Source organism: Camelina sativa, chromosome 17, assembly GCF_030686135.1.
Source record: "Camelina sativa cultivar CO46 ecotype springtype chromosome 17, ASM3068613v1".
Classification (NCBI taxonomy): domain Eukaryota; kingdom Viridiplantae; phylum Streptophyta; class Magnoliopsida; order Brassicales; family Brassicaceae; genus Camelina; species Camelina sativa.
In genome coordinates this window covers 10,042,613-10,065,375 of record NC_141896.1, presented here as the reverse complement: position 1 = coordinate 10,065,375, position 22,763 = coordinate 10,042,613, and the positions used below count along the sequence as shown (strand labels likewise).

At 33.0% G+C, this 22,763-nt stretch overlaps 4 protein-coding genes and 1 pseudogene across 4 annotated transcripts; 1 reads left to right on the top strand and 4 right to left on the bottom strand.

Annotated features, from left to right (window-relative positions):
- Positions 1 to 70: 70 nt before the first annotated feature.
- On the bottom strand, positions 71 to 2,794 carry LOC147923461 (uncharacterized; annotated as a pseudogene).
- A 620-nt stretch (positions 2,795 to 3,414) lies between these two features.
- LOC104756573 (F-box protein AUF2-like) lies at positions 3,415 to 4,597 on the bottom strand. The gene has a single exon (XM_010479180.3). It carries the CDS (start codon positions 4,488 to 4,490, stop codon positions 3,546 to 3,548), a length of 945 nt encoding a protein of 314 aa, XP_010477482.2. The 5' UTR covers positions 4,491 to 4,597; the 3' UTR covers positions 3,415 to 3,545.
- Positions 4,598 to 11,320: 6,723 nt separating this feature from the next.
- Positions 11,321 to 14,225, bottom strand: LOC104756571 (putative trehalose-phosphate phosphatase C). Its single transcript, XM_010479179.2, has 11 exons — positions 13,833 to 14,225; positions 13,131 to 13,271; positions 12,976 to 13,047; positions 12,769 to 12,852; positions 12,623 to 12,679; positions 12,430 to 12,531; positions 12,281 to 12,358; positions 12,116 to 12,185; positions 11,933 to 12,003; positions 11,764 to 11,856; positions 11,321 to 11,641 (listed from the first exon to the last, which is right to left on the bottom strand). Exons 1-11 carry the CDS (start codon positions 13,965 to 13,967, stop codon positions 11,558 to 11,560), a joined length of 987 nt encoding a protein of 328 aa, XP_010477481.1. The 5' UTR covers positions 13,968 to 14,225; the 3' UTR covers positions 11,321 to 11,557.
- A 467-nt stretch (positions 14,226 to 14,692) lies between these two features.
- LOC104756570 (uncharacterized) lies at positions 14,693 to 17,893 on the top strand. Its single transcript, XM_010479178.3, has 13 exons — positions 14,693 to 15,064; positions 15,249 to 15,322; positions 15,420 to 15,503; positions 15,595 to 15,675; positions 15,833 to 15,913; positions 16,089 to 16,181; positions 16,327 to 16,506; positions 16,597 to 16,664; positions 16,754 to 16,805; positions 17,052 to 17,105; positions 17,194 to 17,286; positions 17,375 to 17,441; positions 17,518 to 17,893. Exons 1-13 carry the CDS (start codon positions 14,923 to 14,925, stop codon positions 17,607 to 17,609), a joined length of 1,161 nt encoding a protein of 386 aa, XP_010477480.1. The 5' UTR covers positions 14,693 to 14,922; the 3' UTR covers positions 17,610 to 17,893.
- Positions 17,894 to 19,535: 1,642 nt separating this feature from the next.
- LOC104756569 (ethylene-responsive transcription factor RAP2-13) lies at positions 19,536 to 20,870 on the bottom strand. The gene has a single exon (XM_010479177.3). The coding sequence runs from the start codon at positions 20,406 to 20,408 to the stop codon at positions 19,587 to 19,589; it is 822 nt and encodes a 273-aa protein (XP_010477479.1). The 5' UTR covers positions 20,409 to 20,870; the 3' UTR covers positions 19,536 to 19,586.
- Between the last annotated feature and the right edge of the window lie 1,893 nt (positions 20,871 to 22,763).

Here is a 22,763-nt window from a genome sequence, read left to right as displayed (position 1 = left end):
ATTTGTAGACTGTAGAGTGTTCCTGGATAAATCTAGTAACAATTGTAAAAAATCAAATGCATAAAAAGCATCATATTGGTAATTTGCAAGTACTTTTATTATGTCCTTCTCTACCACATCTGATGCACTTATGACTTTGAGATTTAGAACCTGGTACACCAAACTCTCCAACTGATCTCTTTCTCTTTTTTGGAGGTCTCCCACTCTTTATCCTAGTTTGTGGTGGAACACAAAAGTATGCAGCTATAGAATCTGGAAATACCCAACTCTTCACATCTCCACTTGGATGAATGCTCTCAGCATATGCTTTAGCCCAAATATCTGTCAAATAGAAATGATCAACAAGTTTGTATTCATCCATGTTTGTACACTTTGCAGCAGCAATGGCGTGAATGCAAGGGAATCCTTTCAATGTCAAAGACGCATCAGGTAAAAGTCTTGTTCTTTAGGTGAACAACAAACTTATTCCTATCATCTTTGACCCCAAACTCATGCTGATCCACTTGAAAAACATCTAGTTTCATTGCATTACTGAACCTTAATACTATCTCATTTGTAACATTTGGTGTAGCACGCTTGTTGTGTTTGGCAGCTTTTTCCCGTCGCTCATGAAACCATGTTGTAAGAGTTATCCTGATTGTCTCAAGAAGTGAAATCACTGGCTGCTCTCGAGGATCCTTTAACATAGAATTCAATGACTCAACAATGTTTGTTGTCATAATATTGTAGCGGTTAGATGGTGCATAACAACGAGCCCACTTCTTGAAATCTGCCTCTTCTAAATATTTGGCAAGTTTTGGATTAGAATTCTGTATATCCCTAAGAACACCTTCAAACTCATGAAACGTAAAAGCATTAGCTGCTGAGTCGACAAGAGGCAAGAAGCTTTTACTCATGAACTTTACCTTGATGTTGTTTTTGAGATGAAATTTGCAAATGCCATGATGGGATGCTGGATACAATTCTGAGATTGTTTTTCAATGGATTGAGCACGGTCAGAAACAAATACCAAATCCGGTGCATCAGGGATGATAGTGAGCAAACACCTAAAGAACCAATTCCATGCAATATCATTTTCTGAATCAACAATGGCAAATGCTATCGGGTATAAGTGAAAATCTCCATCTTCTGCAGTAGCTGCTAACAAAGCTCTCTTATACTTTCCTTTTAGGAATGTACCATCAACATCAATCACTCTTCTCATTCAAGAAAAACCTCTAATCGACTGGCCAAATGCGATGAATACGTATTTGAAATTCTTCAAAGGATCCAACTCAAGGTAAGCAACTGTTCCTGGATTTTTTTCACTTGCCATGTACAACCATTTCACTAGATTTAAATAACTATCCTCAGCAGTGCCTCTAACCAAATTTTGACCTTCCTCTTTTGCTCTCCAGGCTTTTTTGTATGGTATGTATACTCCATGATCTTTTCTGACACTAGATTTAAATAACTATCCTCAGCAGTGCCTCTAACCAAATTTTGACCTTCCTCTTTTGCTCTCCAGGCTTTTTTGTATGGTATGTATACTCCATGATCTTTTCTGACCAACTCCATAGTCTGTTTTGGTTTGAGTCCAACTCTCTTTTCTCCATAGTTGTTGCAGTAAAAACTCCTAAGAAATTTTGCAGTTGCTTGTCTATGGTGGCATTCTTGTGGGTTGTGTCACAATTGTTTTCATGACAATACTTCTTCACCACAAAGAATTCAGATGATTGTAGCCTAGCCGCACGCAATTTCCAACTGTATTTATCATCAACACATCCCAAAATAACTCTCGTTTTGTTTGACCATCAAACTTTGAACTCAAACTTCCATTCAAGTGCCCACTTTCTCATCTTCAACATCAACTCTTCCTTGTTCTTGAAATATCTATCCACATATATATCATCATCCCCTCGAGTCGAATGTGAAGTTACCCGATATAGGAAGGAGATCTGTTGGAGGAACCAAATTCTCTAAATAAGATCCTATTCCTTTTTCAGCTGTTGAGATCTTTATATTATTAAGTGTCGTATAAACATCACTTCCAATAGACCGATCAAGTTGCTAGAAAAATAAATAGATTAGTAAATGAAAAATAACATTTGCAAGTAACTATAGCTTTATTTTTGAACCGTTCCTAAGGAGTTCATCCTTAAAATTCTTGATATTCATCATTTATGTGATTTAGGAAGAGTTTTCTAAATATAAACGAATCTTGTCTAAAAACTTATATTAAGGAATCTAACCTTGTTTGTTTCATGTGCAGTCGTATGTGAACTTCATGTAGGGATCAAAATAGGATCTCGAGCAGATGAATTATTGGTCTTTTCTTTTTCAGCGGTTGAGCATGTATCACCATGTGGCTTATAAACTGAGATGTCACTACCAAATGATTGATCAAATTCTTACAAGAAGAATTAAGTTATAAAACTTTGAAGAATTAAGTATAAGAAAGTTACAGTAAAAACAAAAGTAAGAGTCATGTACTTACCGATACACACAAACATCCTATTTCAGGATTTTCTTGTATCTTTCTGATGAAAGTGCACACTTGGCGGTCATTGCGAATGAAGATAGGAGGAAAATCTTCTACCATTAATTTCATCCTTGGAAGTTCATAGCTGAGTGAAATCTCTTTAACTAGACCATCAAGTCCGAAATCTTCAAAAATAGTCTTAACTAAATCCTTGTATGTGATATTCTCAGCAATTTCACAAAGTGATCCACCTTTGTTTGTATCGATGAAAAATCTCCAATGAAGTTTGTCATTAAGTTTCCACTCACCAAAAACAGAGTATATCTCCACCATAATTACACCATACCTATAGTTACATACACAACTTAGATAAACCTTCAAAAACATCATAGCACCAACCAGAATTCATATATATACTACAACAAAATTGATGTTTTATTCTCTATTCTCTATTCACTGACAGTATCAATGTTATTCTTTAGTTAATCAAACAGAAAAACTTACAATTACATTAGAGATGAATCTCTTGAATTTTGTGGATGGTACATTCCTGAAAAAACACAACGCTACAATCAAGCCAACGCAAAACCAAAATCACATAACAATAAGACTACAAAATCTACTAATGTTTCTATATAGAGCCATAAGTCACAAAAAAAAAATTGTATACTTCTATTTTATTATATATGGGATTAGCCTATTAAAATAACAATGTATATGGTCTTTCAAATTGTGTTTGTGTACTTTTTAAGCTATATGGGTTTCCAAATATAAACTAAACTGATCACAAGATGCAACATGGATTGGTTGACGTATTTTTGTTTTTTATAGTAGAACTTCTGACGTTTGTAGGTACCATTCATGCCATGTTAATGAATCTTTTTTGTCGCAACTCGCAAGGATCAAAATCCGTATATGCTTCGAACGATTGACCAAATTTGAACGCCAAGTAAAGTGTAAAGCCAACTTTTATTTGTACACGGTACACCTTATTATAAAAATGCGCACACGGCACAAAAAAAAAAAACATATTTTACAAGCAGCATCCACAAGGCCCATTACAAGGCCCAACAAAAGTTTTAAATTAAAATGAATTCATCTCTAAAGCCGTCTTCTTGCACTTTAACAAAGCGACGACCGCTTCACCGTACATACAGTTCCCGGCGAAAGCTTCCGTCGCCAGCTCAGCATCATCTCCGACGTCGTATTCTACTCCGCTTGGTCGTACGATCACGAGCGTCGCTGATTCTAAACACACACCACTACTCTTAAGCATAAGCGACGGCGCGTGTCTCATACTCATCTTAACGCTCGGTACCACACTCCTCCGGTTTCTCACCACGCGCTCCTCCTCGTCTTCCCCACGCGTCGATCTGAACTCTTTAAGCCCTTCAGCGTCCATCACCACGATCCCTTCACCTTCTACGTCACGTATAACCAAACTCTCAATCTCCTCATGCTCCTTCACGACTTCGCTCATCAAGTAATGACGGGTCGAAGCAGCCATCAAGGAGTTTATCGTACACACCACGCGTGTCTTCAGTCCATTCACGAACTCGGCGTCTGACTCACCGTCGACGGCGACGGGAGGAGACACGGTGGCAGCGGAACGGAAGGCAACGACGACGCAGCTCTTGAGAGTTTTCCCAAACTCGGCTTTCCACTTAACGGCGGCGCCTTTGTCGAGTTTTACGTCGCCACGTGGAAGCTCGACGTCCAAACTCCGGATCTTGTCGAAACGTGAGAGAATCTTGGAAGGGAGACTCGGAGATAGAGCCGGAGTTAGGATCGGTTTGGTCGGTTTAGAGAAAAGAGAGAGGAGACCGTGAAAGGAGTTGAATAAAGATCGGAAAATGTTGGGTGAATCGGACTCGGAGTGGTCAAGTCGGAGGATGAGTGACTCGGACTGTGGTGCAAGTGAGTTGAAACGTTTGGAGAGGGAGCTGCAACGAAGTATGGTTCTAACGTCTCCAACTTTGTTCAATATGTCGACGATGATCGGATCAGGAAGGCCATCAAAAACGTCCATTATTTTTAGAAACTTCTAAAACAAAAGAGAGTCTCTCTGTGTTTTTTTTTTCTCTTTACTTTCAATTAATTTTGCTTAAGAGTTTGGAGAGTGTAACAGAGGAGTTTAAATAAGGAAGAGGAAGATGAAGGTTTTTAATATATTTACTTTTATATTATAAAAAAATAGAAATTAGAAAGAACAAAGAAGAATCATTTTTTTAGGCATGTCACTTTCAGATTCAATGCCGTCCTTTAATGATATTTTTATTTGGGAAAATCGAATAACAAAATTAGAAACTTTTTGTTTTTTTTTCTCGTTTGATGTTTTCAAAACGAGACATCGGACGGTCTCTATAAGCGTTCTTGATCGAACGGTCCACGCTGCTTTTAACATTGTTTACAATTATCTCGATCATTACCGGGAAATATCGAAGAAGAATCATAGTATAATTGAATCTTATAGTCTTTTCCATATCTTTTTTTTTCTTGATCATCTGATTCATATCTTATTGTATATCAATTCACTAACAAGAATACATATAGTCATTAGTCATTACTGCGAAATTGAATGGACCAAATTCTATTATTACAATCTTATTATATAAATCAAAACACATCGTAATATTATAACAAATACTTCTATCATTCTATGTACGATGAATGAGAAATCTGAACTTTTTGGCCTCCGGAAGGAACCGAAGGGTCACATTGTATATTTAAATTAAATACAACACATTTTTTTATTCGTAGAATCAATGAAAAAAATTCCCTTTTCTTTAATGAGGAATATTATCGGCAATTAAAAAATTTGCAATGCTCCGTGCACATTTAAAAAGCTTTTAGTTGAATGTTAGTGTATTTAATATTTATTGTCATTTAGTTTTGAATTATAACTTCGTTTTCAGTGATAATTTACAATGTTTATAACGACGTCACATTTTTTAAGTTATAATTAAATGGTGGTGATCTAATAATATGATGGTCTAGTGGTGGCCTGGTGGGTGGTTTAGTTTCGAGGTCGAAGGTTATGTGGTTGATGACTGTCCACTTGGCTTTTGTATTCATCAGATTCAGTATGAAAATAGTTGCTTTGTCCTAAATAAAAAATTAGAAAAGGAATGGATCCAAAATATAAAATAAAAGATTCTTTCAACTGGATATAATATCCCAGATGGAATATTTAAAAATCAAAGGGTTTAAAAGTTGAATTTTAGTTTTCTAATTGGTTTTTAAAACAGTGGAATATGCTTTGCTAGGAAAAGGAATACATTCTGTCGACACTATATATTTTTAATTTTTGATTCCCTGAGCTATCAGGAAATTAAAAAATAAATAATAAAAATTCTAGTTCCTTTAATCTAAGTTATTAATCTGAATAGTTTTATAAAATAATACCAACCCTAACATTTTTAAAATGCAATATAGTATATTATGGGAAGTGGATAGGAATAATAGGATTTTAATTCCGGACTTACCGCTACACAACTCACAATTGACAACGACTAAACTATAGATTAAGACGATTTTAATCATTAGCTTATTGAGTATATACATCTTTATATAGATTCATATTTTTGTCTAAACCGCACGGCTGGGTTCTAGTTTTTTAATTGTCATTTACCAGAAAACGTCAACATTAACTGAACCGCGAACTATCATATACTCTATTTGTAAATTATACATTCACAAATTTTAATAAAGTAGATGAGATCAAAACATATTTATTTATGAAAAAAAAATTATTTAAATTACAGTATGTGAGTTGTGACTTGTGACCATATTCAAGTCTATTTTCATTATTAAAAGAATTTGTTCTCAAAGAATCACATAATTTTTTACATACATGTTGATTAGTAATTAATATATTTTCCGACCAATTGGTTTAAACATTCCCAATGGCAATGAGACATAAAATTCGATGATGCCTAATGAATGACCAGAACCAAAACAATAAAGGTTATAAAAGAAAATTCTATGTAAATACTTTTACAAGATTGTATTGATGACAAGTTTATTATCCCCTATATCAATACAATAAAAGAAGAAGGTGTTTCTTTCCAGAGCTTGACACCTTAGCTTTTGTATTGAAGCAGAGAGTGACACCTCAGTTAAAATGAATATCCAATCAAAATAAAACAATAATACAGCTAAGAATAATATTGGTGACTCACTATATCTGTTGAAGGAATAAAATTATTTTTTTTCTGATTTGCGACCTTCTTCTCCTCACTTCTAAGGGGGGGTTATTGGATCCTTGATTTTAATGGATTTGAAATCCTTATAAGATTTGGAAATCCATATGGAATCCATGGATTTTTAAATCAAATAATATGGATTTGAAAATCAAATAATGTGGATTTGAAAGTCAAAGAAAGTGGATTTGAAAATCCTAGAGAATAGAATTCAAAAATTATAAAAGAAATAGAACTTATAAAAATAATCTCTTATGTAGTATTCTCAAGTGAATCAGTCCACATGTTTGATGTTATTGTCTCTCTCCACTCATTGGCATATTCTCTTTGTTGTTCTTGGGTTGTAAGTACTTCAGCATTATCATCGTCATTAATTTCTTCGACAACTTCTTCTGCACTCTCGATTTCTTCTGGAAAAATATCCGTTCGACAAAACTTTCGCAGAAAATTATGTAAACTTTCGCAGAAAATTATGAAACACCTTTGTCTTTTGTATGCAGCAATGCAAGGGGCACTCTAGACAAACTACCTTTAAGAAGGAAGCATAGAAGCAATACTAACAATGTAAGTGAACCATCAAGTCAATCTGAAGGTTCAACAGATGTCCATGCTGAGATGAATTCATTGACAACAGTAACTCATAAACTCTTCGATCTAATACAAGAAAGAGAAACAATACAACAAAGAGAAGCTGAACAAAGAGAGGTCGAGAAGAAAAGAAATAATGTATGGGAAGCTATCAAAGAAGTTCCTAATTTGGAAGAAAACGTTCGTTACGATGCAGTCAAAGTGATTCACCAATTAGGAATGAAAGAAGTCTTTGTTAGCATGTCCACTGATGAGCGTTATGGTTGGATTTAGCGTAACGTGATGGAGTGCTAAATATTATTAGGGGATCATCCTTTCTGCTTTCTGTTTATAAGTTGAATTATTTTTATTAGGTGCTTCATGATTTTTTGTCTTCGAACCCCTTGATTTTTTATTAGGTGCTTCATAATTTATCATGTCCGATACGTATTGTTATGTTTGTGCATGAACACACTCTTTATGCTTTTTATTATTATCATGTCATTCTTTCTTTCATTATTACGTATTGTGATTTTTTTTCCAAATCCACCCAAATAACTAGGTGGAGACCAAGGATTTCAATCTCTATATTTATAAGTAAAACATATTTTCAAATCCATCCAAATCCAATATGAAATCAAATCCATACTCAAATCTTTAATAATGAATAAGGGGTGATTTTAATTAGGATTTAGAATTCATAGATCCAATAACACAGAATTTTAATAAAGATTTTAAAATGAATGATTGAATAACACATGATTTAACTTGGATTTCTAAATCCATTAAAATCAAGGATCCAATAACCCCCCCTAAATGTCCCTCGATGTCTCCGTAGCAAATTGATGCTTCTTCGTCCTCATCTATTAAAATTCAATCTTCTTCTGATCTCGTCATGATATCATTTCAAATTCGTTGGTTTGGATTTGGATCTTGAAAGGATTTTTATGTTATCTGTTTTGAAGTTATGGTCATCTTCTTTGATTGCTTTTTAGATATTGCTTTTTTGGGTTTATGTTTTGAGCTGGATGTGTGGTAGTTACAGAGATAAGCTTAGAGATGGGTCACTTATTATTTAGTTTTGATTTGATTCTTTAGTTTTAAAACCAAGTATCTCATCAGAAAACAATAAACAAGGAGTGATAAGAAAAAAAGAAAGAGGTGATTTTAATTTGAGAAAAGAGTTTCAGTGACAAAGTTTGAGTCAAGCTTAGGTCAATTGACTTGTGCCCCACTACAATGTCATCATTTGATATATACTTAGGTTCCTCAACGAACAAATGGTAAAAATTTATATCATATAAAGTTTATAGGATTTATATGCTAGATTGGAGAGCTGAAAAGATATGCGGTTCACTTTGACAGGAATGGGCGTCCAAATGTAAGTTTTGTTTTATTTGCTCTTTACTGCATTCCTGTGACTTTTGACATATGATGTTCTGTGTCATACAGGGATCGGCTGAAGTTGTGTAGATGAGAAGAAATGATACAATGCTAGCTATGAAGAAATACAACAATGTACTCTTGGATGGAAGTCGGCTGCGGACCTTGACAAAGATCTCGAAAGATATCATGCTGAAGCTATGAACATCTCTTAAGCAAATCAAGACTTCACATTTGTCATGTACTTTTGTGTTCTTTTGTTCTTTTGTCTCCTACTAATACCTTAGATGTGCCAAAAGTTTGGTTTGGGTTTGGTTTCAATTAGGATGATTTGCTTTTGTTTTTCTCTTTTCTTGCTTCACTTTTACAGTCGCTCCCTTTGGTTATTGAAGTAAAAGAGATTTAGTTTGTAAATGAAAAAAGCTCTTACTTTAGTTATTTGCTTTGCTTGATTCCAATTGCTAAATTGTACTTGAGCTGAATTAATTAGCTTCGACATAATTTGTTTTCCTCCGAATTTGCCATTTTGTTTACTTGCCTTGTTTCACAAACACAGGTTTATATCACTTTCCCTGTTTTGAAAATGAGTGACTGAGCTAATCTCTGTTTCAGATTTTTGAATGGGTTTGTCGAAGTGGTGCTTTGGTTTTTTTAGTGCGCAGTCATGACGTTGGTTGTGATATTGAAGTTACTAAATTAGAATTGAGATTAGTTATTGAATCGTATTCATGAGATGATAAGATCGTAAACGGAGTTTTTTTTTTTTTAAAGTTAAAAACTGGAGTTGTTATTATTAAATTGTTAGTTCGGTTTAGTTTAATTATTGAAATGAGCAAAGCTATTTTTCAAAACTTAGTTAAAAATATAAAATATGAATTTGATGTGTCTACATAATATGTGTTTTAAAAAATGTGTTTACAAAAAAAATTATATTATCTTCTCCGCAGCATGTTAAGTTTGTAAACGTTTTTCCCCCAAATTGGCTCATTTGAGTTAATTTCTTTGTTGTTGACAAAAAAAAAAAATTATATTAAAAATGGAGTTGTTATTATTAAATTATTATGGTTTAGTTTAATTATTAAACTGAGCAGAGCTATTTTCCAAAACTTAGTTAAAAATAGAAAATATGAATTTAATGTGTCTACAGAATGTGTATTCTTTAAAAAATGTGTTTACAAAAAAAAATTATATTAAAACATAATATGGTGCATTGTCATGCTCATATATGTGGTTGGTGTTCTTCAAAAATTATCAAAGAAAAATATTGAATCGGTTTCAAAAACAATTTTCCCAATTTATAGTCTCTAAACAATTTTAACAAATCAGAAAATGGAAAATAATAATTATCAATTGAAAATATATTATATTTTTAATTTTGTAACATTATCTTTCTAATTACGAATAAAGAATATAATTATAATTACAAAATTTAGCGATATAAATAAAAAATTAATTCTGATAAGCAAAAGACACTACAATCTAAAAGTAAATGTAAAACATCAAATACTAAATTTTATTTAATTACTACAAATTATATTTATAATAAGATAAACAAATTTAGAAAAATATCTCGCGGTGTAGGGACTAGGTTTTTGTATGTTCAGAACAAACGGTAGATGTTCCTCCAGTCACCAATGAGATCACTAAGTGACACTGGACATACATGAATATATGTTTTTGTTTATGGAGAACCAAGTTGTAAGTCTCCAACAAGTTAAGGCTAAGGTGAGGGTGGTATTTGCAGATATGCAGTAATTTCTTTCTTTATTTACTCTTCAATAGTTGCTGAGTATATGCTCAACAATTGTCTGTGTTGTAGAATTTTCTATGATGTGTTTGAATTATCTGGATTAGAAATTTGTAGACTGAACTATGATCTTGAATATGTTATGAGTATTGTGTTATAAGGGTATTAGCAAGTGTGAGTTACTTTTAACAGTGATTTGTACTCCTTAACTTTATGAGAAGGGGACTGCTTAAATGTCTGCCTATACATGTTGGTCTATTTGGAAAATATTAAATTTATAATGATTGTCCATTTGTTGTATGAGCTTTTTTTTTTTTTTAGCATGTTGTATGAGCTGTGATGAGAAAGCTAACAGACTAAAATTACATACAACATACAAAAAATAAACATAAAAATGTATATAATAAAAAATTATAAAAAACAACTCGCGGCGTAGCGCAGGTACTATTCTAGTATTAGTAATAGAAAAGCACAGTTTTGAAAAAGTTGATGTGCTGCCGGGAAACACATTTAACTATTTAACCTTATTTAGATTTATTATTTACAATTAAATATCATTGTATTTTTTTAAAAAACAAATATGTTATTCTAAAAAACTTTATCACATAAATATTAATTAAATTTAAGCTTTAGATATATTTTTCTATTAAAAAATGATTTATTGAAATCATGAAATGCATGTGTAACCCACGCGGATCTCAAAAATTCAAGCGGAACGGATGCAAAGACATTTTGCGGCTCGAAAATATTTAAATCCGTTGCAGGATGGTTTAGCGGACGGGCTTTACCGGGTTAACAATTTTATTTAAATTATCCGGTTCATGTAGTTTTAGTTTTTTGCGATTTTTATCTGATTTGATAGTTCAAGATTTTGATAAAAATCTAACGATCACTAATTCGGTTCACATTCTATCCAGATTCACCAATATGTCAATCTAAAATTTATGGTGAAACAATTACTATTTTAAAATTTTCATAAATTTGATGAATTCAAACCAATATAAGTTTAAATGTTATACTAAATAAATATATTTAAAAATATAATAACTTAAACAAAAATTTCACTCCGTACAATAGCACGGGTTATTACCTAGATTCAGTATTATTTATTGAAACAATTTAATTTAAAATCTAAAAGTTAAGGTCTCTCCTTTTAGTTTGCTACGAGACACACGAAGTTTTTGTTTAACCATCTGTCTAACGAATCACTTCTTCTTCATCATCTTCTCCTCCAAGTTTTTGTTTCTTCCACTTTACCAAACGCTCCAGAAATTCTTTAACCTGCATCGCACATTATAAACATTGCAGTTAGTATAACACTATAATTAGCTAATGACGATGAAGTATAAATCTTATATGCAATTCATACATTTATTATTATTTTAAATCATGATAGAATATACCTGAGATGGGTCTTTGAGAGAGTATGAGGCGTAGGTCTCCTTCATAGTTTTTGAGACGACAATCCCAAAACCTTGTCCCCTTTCACATAAAACCTATAAAAATACTCTTTATGGCGTCAATATCACATCCTAAATCAACTATGCACGATGGTGTTTTGGTTTAGTGTACCTTAAAAGCATCTTCATCAGTACGGTCATCCCCAATGTAAACCGGTAACACATCTTCAGATTCTGCTAATCCTATTTTAATTCAACCAAACATATATATTTTCAGGTTAACGGATCTAAATAACATTAACGGAAAGTATGAATTACAAAAGTCAAATCTTAGAAAGGAATAAAGATCACACACCTAATGAGTTAAGCAAAAATTCGAGAGCCTTTCCCTTGTCCCATTTGATGGAAGGTCGGAGTTCTAACACCTGTTTTATCGAATTAATAATTACGGTTGCATACAATACCTTAATCAACTATTACATTTGATAAATTAACTTACGTGACTAGTCAAAAATGTTACCTTTTTGCCATGTGTCAGTCTCAGTTTCGGATAATCAATCAGAACCAATCTCACTTGCTCCGCTAAGGCAGCCCATCCCTGTGGAGCACAAACATGTTACATCATTCCGTACGTTATCGGAGACAGAAACGTTTTTTTAGATTTCTTACCTTTTCATCAACGCGACGAAAATGTACCGATAGACAAAACTTGTTGTGCTCAACCGTAGCTCCAGGGATACATTTTGTTTTTTCCTTTAAAACATTAACCACCTGAAATTGTATAGTATACGAATCAAATTCTCGTTTTTAGTTCGTCACAAGAGTTAAAGAAACCGAAGATTACGAAACTACAAAATGGAACCTCGTTGATCATTGGTAAATAGTCACTTGCAGGTTGAAACATGACTTCTTGGTTACTCTGCAATGACCCGATTAATCAGATAGTATTACAACAAATCTTGTCTCACAAATTTTCGGGAAAATTGACCAAAAATATAAATAAAAAACCTCATCAGTATTTGTCGGACCCTTAATGTCCATGCCGTGGCTCCCGGCGTAGTGGATTCCAGCGAGTTTCACAAAACTCTGAACCTGAAAAAAAACAAAAACATATCTCATGTAAGTATGTAACATTATACAGTTTACTACATCTATACACATGCACGTAGCAAAATCAAATATTGTCAAATATATTATTGTTGATGGAGAGTTTACTTTGTCTGTGCTTCTGCCGCTTATGATCGCAGTCTTGAAATGTAAAGCCACTTCCTTTACAACATCACGCATCTACAAAATATATCTATATTAGCGCTCAAGAACTAAACTCAAACCATAACATGATGAAGCAAGATCAAGAGAAAGAAAAAAACCTCGTCGGTTATGTAAGCTTTGTCGTGATCTTCAGTGATTCGTGAGAGAGTTCCGTCGTAATCAAGAAACATGATAATTTTTTTGCCTTGTGCGTCACTCATGATCTTGTCGAACATATCCAATGCCGACGGATGAAGAGCCTATAATCCAAAAATTAAAATTACTACAAAAAGAGCCTAAAATCCAGAATATAACCAGGTATTGGGACTGAGACCCGACTATAACCCCATGAAGAATGTAGTCATCACATAGCCCATACTTAGATTTTTTTTTTCTTCTAATAAACCTATAATAATTTCGATTAGTCAAAGAATGTGTTTACGGCAAATATTGAACCTATAGAAAAATTGAATTTATATATTGTCTTCTAACTTTTTACCGTTAAACCATCAACGTTTAGTTTATTTTTGTTATTTATATTTATAAAAAAAAACAATAGGTGCTTGATGATCCAACATCTCTTATCTAAGCTAATAGATTCTAAATACTGGAATCCGTATTGGAAAATAAATTGTAAATTATATAGGATATATAGAGGTATTAGACATAGATACAAAAATTAGACAAACGAAAACTTATAAGAAAATAAATTTCAGACGACATCATTTGAAAGATCAAAACGTAAATGAAACAAATATTAAAAAAATGAATCGAAACAAATTTATAAATTTCATACTATATAACAAAATATAATAACTTACAATCCAGGAGCTTATCTCGTCATCGTTCTCGGATACGAGTTCATCAGAGGAGGAAGATCTGATACGTGTCGGAGACGAATCCCTCAACGAATCGACCAAAGTTTCGACCTTTCCGGTAACATTCTTAATCTTCATGTCAACGATCTGAGAGAGGTAGGAGTAACTCGGCGGTGGCGAAAACACTAGCTAGAGGCTATAATCTATGTTCTCAGTGGTTGCACAAACTACTCTTTAGGCTTTATTTATATAAAAGTAAAAGCTAATTTATAGAAGATGACATGCGCATGATATTTAATGATTTAATAAATATAGAAATCTATTCTCCTAATTAAGTAAAGATTTTTTGGTAATATAGAAAATAAATACATATCTTTGAATAAATCATATTTTAGTAAATGAGATTAAATTGAAACCTCTCATTTCTTTGAATATATGCATATGGAGTTTCCAGTTGTGTGACTGTTAAAAGGTTCATGCATGAGGAAAAAAAAAAGCATCAGACTATTGACTTTTTTTTTTAATATATAGAAACGTATTAATTATTTAAAATTTAAGGAAGATGATCAAACAATATGTATCACAAGATTTTTGCATTTAATGGATTCTGCTAATTAGTTTGACTAAACATTTCATAATTACTCTCATATTTCAAGAAAAATAAAAAAAAAAAACATTTTTCTCTTTTTTTTTTTTTTTTTTTTTGACAATAACCACTTTTCTCTTTTACAAATGATGATAAAAACAAAAACAAAAAAGGATTTTTAAATGGGCCATAAATGATGATGAGAGCCCAAAAGGCCAAAAATTGGAGAAAATAATTTAAAAAAATAATAATAAAGAGCTTAATATATTGTATACGACGTCGTTTACGAGGTTCTGTGATTCTATTGCTTATTTTGGGGAAGAGCTTTTTGTAGAGAGAGAGAGGAGATTCCGAGAAAATAGAGAGAGATAGATCCTTGAAAGGTCAAAAGAGGTCAGGGGGATTGTGATTAACCCGTTGAATAATCTCCTTCTCTGGTCAAAATAGTACTAGTTTGAGAGAGAGAGAGCCTAAAGCCAAACCCTAAACGGCGAGTTAAGGAAGGGAATGGTCGGCGTGATGAATAGATTGAGGAATCTGGACGCTTACCCTAAAATCAATGAAGATTTCTACAGGCGTACTCTTTCTGGTGGTGTTATCACCCTCGTCTCTTCTCTCGTCATGCTTATTCTCTTCTTCTCCGAGCTTCGTAAGTTCATCACATTATTCTATATACATACCCCTGTTCTTTTTTTCGTAGCTTTGGATCCAGTTTGATTCGGGGGAGCTTAAAGGTCGATGCTTTGTAGAATTGGAGCTCCAAAGTTTTGATTTTTACTTCTGGGTTTTGAGTTTTAATTTGTGGGTTTTTGTTTCTTTTTTTTTGTGTGTAGAGCTTTACATTCATCCGGTGACGGAGACTCAGCTTCGTGTTGATACATCAAGAGGAGAGAAGCTACGCATTAATGTATAATTTTGTTCATTTGCTTTTACTGCTTTTGAGTTTTTGTCATGGTTACTAGTTTTTGTAAAGGAATAAACTTACCATATACAATTTTTTGCAGTTTGATGTTACATTCCCTGCGCTGCAATGTTCGATTATTAGTCTTGATTCCATGGATATTAGCGGAGAGAGGCACCTTGATGTGGTATGTGCTGCTTGATTGTTCTTTTTCCATTCTTGTTTTTTTCAAGGCGAGATGTGTGTACACTTTGTCTGAATTTTGAATTATGTTGCAGCGACATGATATAATTAAAAGAAGATTAGACTCTTCTGGCAATGTCATTGAGGCAAAACAAGACGGAATTGGTCATACTAAGGTTAGTTTTTTAAAAAAGGTTTTGACCTTTCATTTTTCAGTGGCTATCTATGATCACATTGCAAGAAGAGTCTTGAGCGATGGAAATTGTTGAAGTTCTGTATTTTTTTTGCTTTGTTATATGTCTCTAATTCCATATTGCTATTGTTTATCCCCAGATTGAGAAACCACTACAGAAACATGGTGGAAGGTTGGAACACAATGAAACATATTGTGGTTCCTGTTTTGGAGCCGAACTGGTAAGCTTCCCAAAATCGATAATATGCTCTTACATGCGATACTAGACTGTTAGTTGCAGTAGAAAATCTTCAACGGAGTTCACTAGTGTTGATTCGATTATTTCCATTTTTAGTTGGTGAAATGTTTTTGATCCTCTTTACATGTTGTGGTTGTCATTTCTTACACACTTCACAGTCGGATGATGCTTGTTGTAATTCATGTGAGGAAGTTCGTGAAGCTTACCGAAAGAAAGGTTGGGCCCTCTCAGACCCTGAATCAATCGACCAGGTATACTGACATACTCTTAATATCAACAAAATTGGGTTGATCACGTTCCTTGATTTGAAAAAAGTACCGATAAGACATGGATATGGTCTTTCGTTTCATCACTTTCCATCTAGTTATATGATAATTCTTACTCATTCCATCTCAGTGTAAAAGAGAAGGCTTTGTGCAAAAGGTCAAAGATGAAGAAGGTGAAGGTTGTAATGTTCACGGTTTCTTGGAAGTTAATAAAGTTGCTGGGAACTTTCATTTCATTCCTGGGCAAAGCTTTCATCAATCCGGTTTTCAATTTCATGATATGTTATTGTTCCAGCAAGGCAATTACAATGTAAGAGAAGTTTAGTTCTTGTTTCAGTTTCTCTTTTATAAAGTTGCTCATATTTCAAATGGGTCTTGACTTCATTATATCTCTACACAGATTAGCCACACGGTCAACAGGTTGGCCTTTGGGGACTTTTTCCCTGGTGTAGTGAACCCTCTAGATGGGTAAACATTTCTTCCCCAAGCCGTTACTAGTGCCTGTTATCGCTTTTCCAGTCATCATATCTTCTGAAACTTTCTCTTGGTTCTCTCAGTGTGCAGTGGCATCAGGGGAAAGAGAGTGGCGTGTATCAATATTTCATCAAGGTATGCCTTATTTTTACATCATTTTCCATCAGTAACATTCTCAACTGGTACACAATACATTACATAAATGTTTTCGAATAGGCATCAGTGAGATTTCTTAATGGCTATTTATTAGCTGAATTTGCTGATAGAGAAGTATGAGAATATTTTACTTGTTGAGATTCTTAAATGCAATTTCTTTTCTCCACCGGTTTTAGCTTTTGCGTACTATAATTGTTGACTGTAATGGTTGTGGTGTGGATGCAGGTGGTACCCAGCATATACACTGATGTTCACCAGAATACTATTCAGTCAAACCAGGTAAAAGCTAAATCACCAAACCTCTGTTTAAACATCTTGACCTTTCCTTTATGTTAAAATGTAACAAATGGGTTTTGGTTTTTGGCAGTTCTCTGTGACAGAACATTTCCAGGGTATGGAAGGAGGTCGCATGCAATCCCCACCTGGTGTTTTCTTTTACTATGACCTTTCACCAATTAAGGTCTGTTTGGAGCTTTTTGGTATTGTGTTAATAAAATACTAATGGAAACTATGACTCAAAAACACATTTTCATATGATTTGTTGTTAGGTGATATTTGAGGAGCAACATGTGGAGTTCTTGCACTTCCTAACAAATGTGTGCGCTATAGTTGGAGGTAATGGATTACATCAAACATTTTACTGATAAGTTATCATCAAATTCAGAACTAAATAACTATCTTTGATTTGCAGGTATCTTCACGGTGTCGGGAATACTAGATTCGTTCATATACCATGGACAACGAGCAATTAAGAAGAAAATGGAGATTGGTAAATTCAACTGAGTTGTTTAATATCCTCCACGTTCTTCATCAGTGACTGGAGAATCATCACGACGGGTTTTTACAGTTAGACATTAGGTTTGTATTTGGCGACAATGGGATGATCAACCGATTTAAAGAATTTTGTAGTACTGTAACATGTTCCTAAGGATCTGAACTTTTTTGCCTTTGACTATTCCCTATCTCTCTACATAGGCAACGTACAAAGTGTAAAATTATGTATCTTCCAAACAATTCAGACGAGTGTTTTCTTCAGTTTAATTTGAGCTTGTTTTTCAAAAGAAAAACACAAACGTAGCAGGTCTCTCTAATGGTGATACAATGTTAAGATGTTTTGTGGTTTGACCATAGCCAGTCTCGGGTTTTAAGAAAACGAGATAAGTTATTACTGATAAGTCTCTTGTCATGAATTTATTTTTTCTTTCGAAAGTATTTTTATAATCATCCCCTATATAATTAAACGGAAGTACACAACCTTTTTTGTAGACTATATAATATTGGTTATAAGATTAATTATTTGATAGGTTATATATTATATGTAGGAGTTGTAACTATTAGTTAAATCTCGATTTCAAATCCTCTTAAAAAAAGGTATTTGAAAGAATAAAATAAAATCTTCAAAGAATATTTAATTAAAAATATATATGCAACAAAATCTCAAAAATTAATCCCTCTTCCGCGGATTAAGAATGATTTCTGATTATACTAGCAACAAAATCTCAAAAAAAAATCAAGTCATCATATTTAACATATGATTTTATTGCATAATGTTTTATTCACAACAACTTTTAAAAACAATCACATAAATTATATTTTATATAAAAATTACAATATAAATAAAAAGAATTTCAACTCGTGCTCTATCACAGATCCTAATCTAGTACTACTTTTTTTTTTTTTAATCATAATCTAGTACTACTATATTAGTGGAGAAGTACAAATATGAAACTAACCTTAAAATGTGTAAAAAATTACATTCACTTGTCATTAGAAAAAACTTAATTAGTTAATTAATTAATCTTTATTAATTATTAATGTAAACAAAAAAAATCGTTGACAGATCAAATTAAATTAAATTTACAAAAATAAATAAAATCTATTCGAATCTAAACTAATTTGTACTTGAAAAATATATTATTAAAAAATTAACAACTAAGATTTAAAAAATCTAATCAAAGAAAATCTACAACAATAAATTTTATCAACATTTATATCAGTTTTGTTTAACAGCTTAGATTTTAAAAATTAATAAATAACATAATACAAAATAAATTATTACAAATTTTCATTAAAAAAAGGTTCAGTGCGCGGTTTTCTGCGGGTTAGTTAGTACCTAGTTATTATTATTTCATTAGCTTTTCATTTGAATTTGTTGTAGATTTTAGAAAATCTTTTCGATTTTTTTTAATATTGTTTATTATTTGATATTAACCCATTTGGCCTTTGTAGAATTGGATGGTTTTGTTGTTAGTATGAGAATTATTTGCTAGCCTTTCATGGTCACTCAAGGTCATACAGTATGACTTGTGAGAGAGCATGTGTGACTCTCCATAAATTTTCATTTCACAATCAACCAAAAATATTGTGATTTTCTAATCTATATTTAATTCCACATTGGAGATCACCTTACTGGCTTATTCCAAACCATCGTCACTAAACGTGTATTCTTTTTTTTTATTTTCGCAATTTAGATATAAGAAAACTTTGAATTAACTCAACAATAAAAAAACTACAAAATATATTTAAAACAAAAAAATTACATTAAAAAAAAACAAACTCGCACGGTCGAAGCATGACAAAAAAAACCCAGCTCAGACCGACGCAGAGATTAACAATAATTACAATAACGTACATCAACTTATTAATATTAACACAAAAGCCCTCTAATAATTAAAAGGTCCCTGCAATGACCAAAAACTTCCATCGCAGAGACCTCTAAATTCCCTAAAATACCCCTATGCCATCAACTAATTTACAAGACTACGAAGAAGATGACTGAAGAATCGAATCCCAATCGATCTCGTACGACGGATACTTCTCCAACGCAAAGTTCTCATTCCACGGCGGCTGAATCTCCTCCTCCGCATCACCGAACGTCAGATCCGACAACGGCGACGAAGATCCACCAGATCCGTAGCTCTCCGTCAACGGCGGCGAAGATCCAGCGCTAGAATAATCCTCCGATTTAACTCCCGAATCCGCCGCCTCCGTTTGTTTCACGGCGGCGGAACATCTCCGAGAAGTAGCCTTCTTCGTTGATTTCACCTGTTTCTTCTGCGTCGTCTCAGCTAAGTTTTGACAGATAGCTTCAAGCTTAGCGTCGACGGAGGATTGAAGAGGCTGATACTCGCCGATGTTGGATCCGTTATGACGGAGGTTAGGGAAATTAAGCCGGGCGAAATCGCCGCGCAGCTTAAACGCAGCTTTGTCGTAAGCCAAAGCAGCTTCCTCCGCCGTATCGAAGGTTCCGAGCCAGAGACGAGTTCGGTTTCTAGGCAAACGGATCTCAGCCACCCATTTACCCCAGTGACGTTGTCTCACTCCTCTGTATAGCTTCATCGGTTTAGGTAATGAAGCTCCGGTTTGTTTCATCGAAACCGGTTTAGGACTGAGATGGAGATCAGACCGGTATGATGGAATCGGAGTGGGTAGAGTGGAGAACGCAAACGCGGATGATGAATCGTTGTTGGAAGGGCTTTTGATAAAAGGTAAAAGCGCTTCCATTAATTCACCGCCGAATGGATCAGATTGGTGAAACGTTGTGTTGTTACTGATACTGTAAAAATCCATAGAAGTTGCCATTTATATATTTTTATAAGCTAGCTTTGTAGTAAAAAAAAGTAAAAAATAAAACTCCTGGTTCTTGTAAAAAGTAAAGAACAAGGTTTTTCTAGAGAGGTTTAAAAATAAACAACCTCTGTGTAGATTTGAGAGGAGGGAATTAAAAAAATACCCACACAAACGATTAAATCTACAAGCAAAGAAGAAGATCAAAGATAAAAAGATTGATCTCTTTCAGAAAATACCTGGCTTTTTTAAAAACAGTTTCAAAAGTTTGATTTGTTGTTTAAACAAGTAAAAACCAAAACCATTCAAAGACAGATTATAAGCAGAAAGAAATCGAAGAACAGATCTAAGGGGTGGATTTGCACGAAATAAAAGTTCAGGAGAAAATCAGAAAGAAGAAAAACTTTTTTGGGGAAGAAGACACTCAAGTGTTTGGTTTTTTTATAAGTGAATAACTCTCAGCCTCACCGATGATGCACACTTATCTCTTCAGCTTGGCTCTTGTTTATATAGGAGGCCTGGCGTGTAATATCATCACTATTATTTTTATTTTATTTTATTTTATTTTGTATCTCCTCCTCGTATTTCTCAAAATTTAAAATTAATCTAAAATACGTATAATAATTTTGTTTTTGCTCTTTGTAATATACTAGTACATCGGATACTTTCCTTAAAGATTATTGCATGTTGACAAAAATTCAATAATTACCTCGTATCAGTTACTGAATTACAGTAAGCTCATCCAATGTTTCTGAAATAAACATATTCAGTTTGATATCCAAATACTAATTCGTTTGATGGAGATAATATTTTTAGTTGAGCTAACTAAAAGAGTTTCGTTTTACAATTGTTGAAATAATTTCTACAAGTTTCGTTTCACAAAAGCTAACTTTTACAAGTTAAAAACGATTCTACAAGTTTATCTGTTATCGAAGTGTTTTAATTCTACAAACATTAATTTTGTGGAGAGTCTTTTCGATCATTATAAACATTGACACCTCCTTTACGGGACGTTTCTTTTCTTCCGTGTGCGTAGGATTTTAATTTTGTCTCTTATTCAATTCAAAACGTAGTGGATGGACACAACTCCATAAACTTAAGAGATTAGATTAAGGCCCTGTTCTTTTTATAGTCGCTCATAGAGCGACGACGACCAACTTAAACGACACTGAGAACAGCAATTAAAAAGTAAAACGACAATGGAAAAGCAAGATGACGATGTAGATATTTCTTTTTGAGTAAGAAAAAGTGTCGCTGGGGTGAAAGAAGAGTCGTCGGAATTTCTAGCGACTGCTGCAACAAATTATTTTAACAGTACGGCAACTCTTGGCGACTCTTTTTACAACGGCAGCGATAGTTACGATTCCGTTTGTGTCTATTATTTATGTCGCTGTCGCTAATCCAACAAATTAAAAACGAACAGGGCCTAACTTTTTTTTGGTTAATCCATTGTTTAGACATTTCAACGTCTATCTAAACGGTCACAACTATTTAAATATCGATTTTCTTTCTTTCTTATGAGGACGTCTAATTAATCAACGATGTGTTAGTTAAACAAGAAGAAAATACAATAATACTTTATGAAAAAAACTCTAGTCGACATATAAAATTAAATTAAAATTTGGTACAGAACTCAAGAAAAACAAACAAAGTAAAACAATAAAACTTCTAAAATATATATATATATATATATATATTTTGAAAATTTTTGGAACTGAGATAATCCAAATTAATAGTATGAGTATATAAAGCCGGAAATAAAGAAAATTATCAGGAGACACGCACGTAGACTTTATGATTGTTAAGCAATAATTTTGGCTCTCAATGTAATGATGATGATCATGTTAATGTTAATGGGTGGTTTAGACTTTTTATTAAGATAATTTATCATACAATTTTTTTTTTTTAAAAAAGAAGCGTCTAGAGGGTTTGAATGAATGGCTGAGAACTTCTCATATGTCCATTAACCTATATTAATTTAATCATCCATTTGTACTTAGGTAGTGAATGGTAACACAACTAAATGCGTAATTCAAGCAAAAAGTAGAAAACCGCTAATAGGTCACCATTCACAGTTTTGTTTATCAATTTGCATTTTGTTTCATTAAAAAAATTGTACAGTGTGCGTTATTCAAAACATGCATAACTACATCTAAAAGATCAAAAACGCACTTCAACTTTTCAATGTAGACAATACCATGCGTATTTGCAAATCCGCACCCAACAGTTAATAATATCATTTAATAATAATAGAATATGTGTATAAAATTAAACATACAACACAAAAATATTATCATACACAATTCTTTTATATCACTCAAAAAGTTGGTTTTATTTTCTTTTTCCTTTTTTCATTCAAGTATCCATAAT

Bases quoted from the DNA above. Each gene is read 5' to 3' on its own strand.
- LOC104756570 (XM_010479178.3), top strand. From the start codon at position 14,923: ATGGTCGGCGTGATGAATAGATTGAGGAATCTGGACGCTTACCCTAAA. The intron at 15,504-15,594 runs GTATGTGCTGCT...ATTATGTTGCAG, and splicing joins GAGAGAGGCACCTTGATGTG to CGACATGATATAATTAAAAG. The intron at 17,287-17,374 runs GTCTGTTTGGAG...ATTTGTTGTTAG, and splicing joins ATGACCTTTCACCAATTAAG to GTGATATTTGAGGAGCAACA.
- LOC104756569 (XM_010479177.3), bottom strand. From the start codon at position 20,408: ATGGCAACTTCTATGGATTTTTACAGTATCAGTAACAACACAACGTTT.
- LOC104756573 (XM_010479180.3), bottom strand. From the start codon at position 4,490: ATGGACGTTTTTGATGGCCTTCCTGATCCGATCATCGTCGACATATTG.
- LOC104756571 (XM_010479179.2), bottom strand. From the start codon at position 13,967: ATGAAGATTAAGAATGTTACCGGAAAGGTCGAAACTTTGGTCGATTCG. The intron at 13,272-13,832 runs GTAAGTTATTAT...TTTGGATTATAG, and splicing joins ACGAGATAAGCTCCTGGATT to GCTCTTCATCCGTCGGCATT. The intron at 12,004-12,115 runs GTGTGTGATCTT...GAATTAAAATAG, and splicing joins ATTTTTGCTTAACTCATTAG to GATTAGCAGAATCTGAAGAT.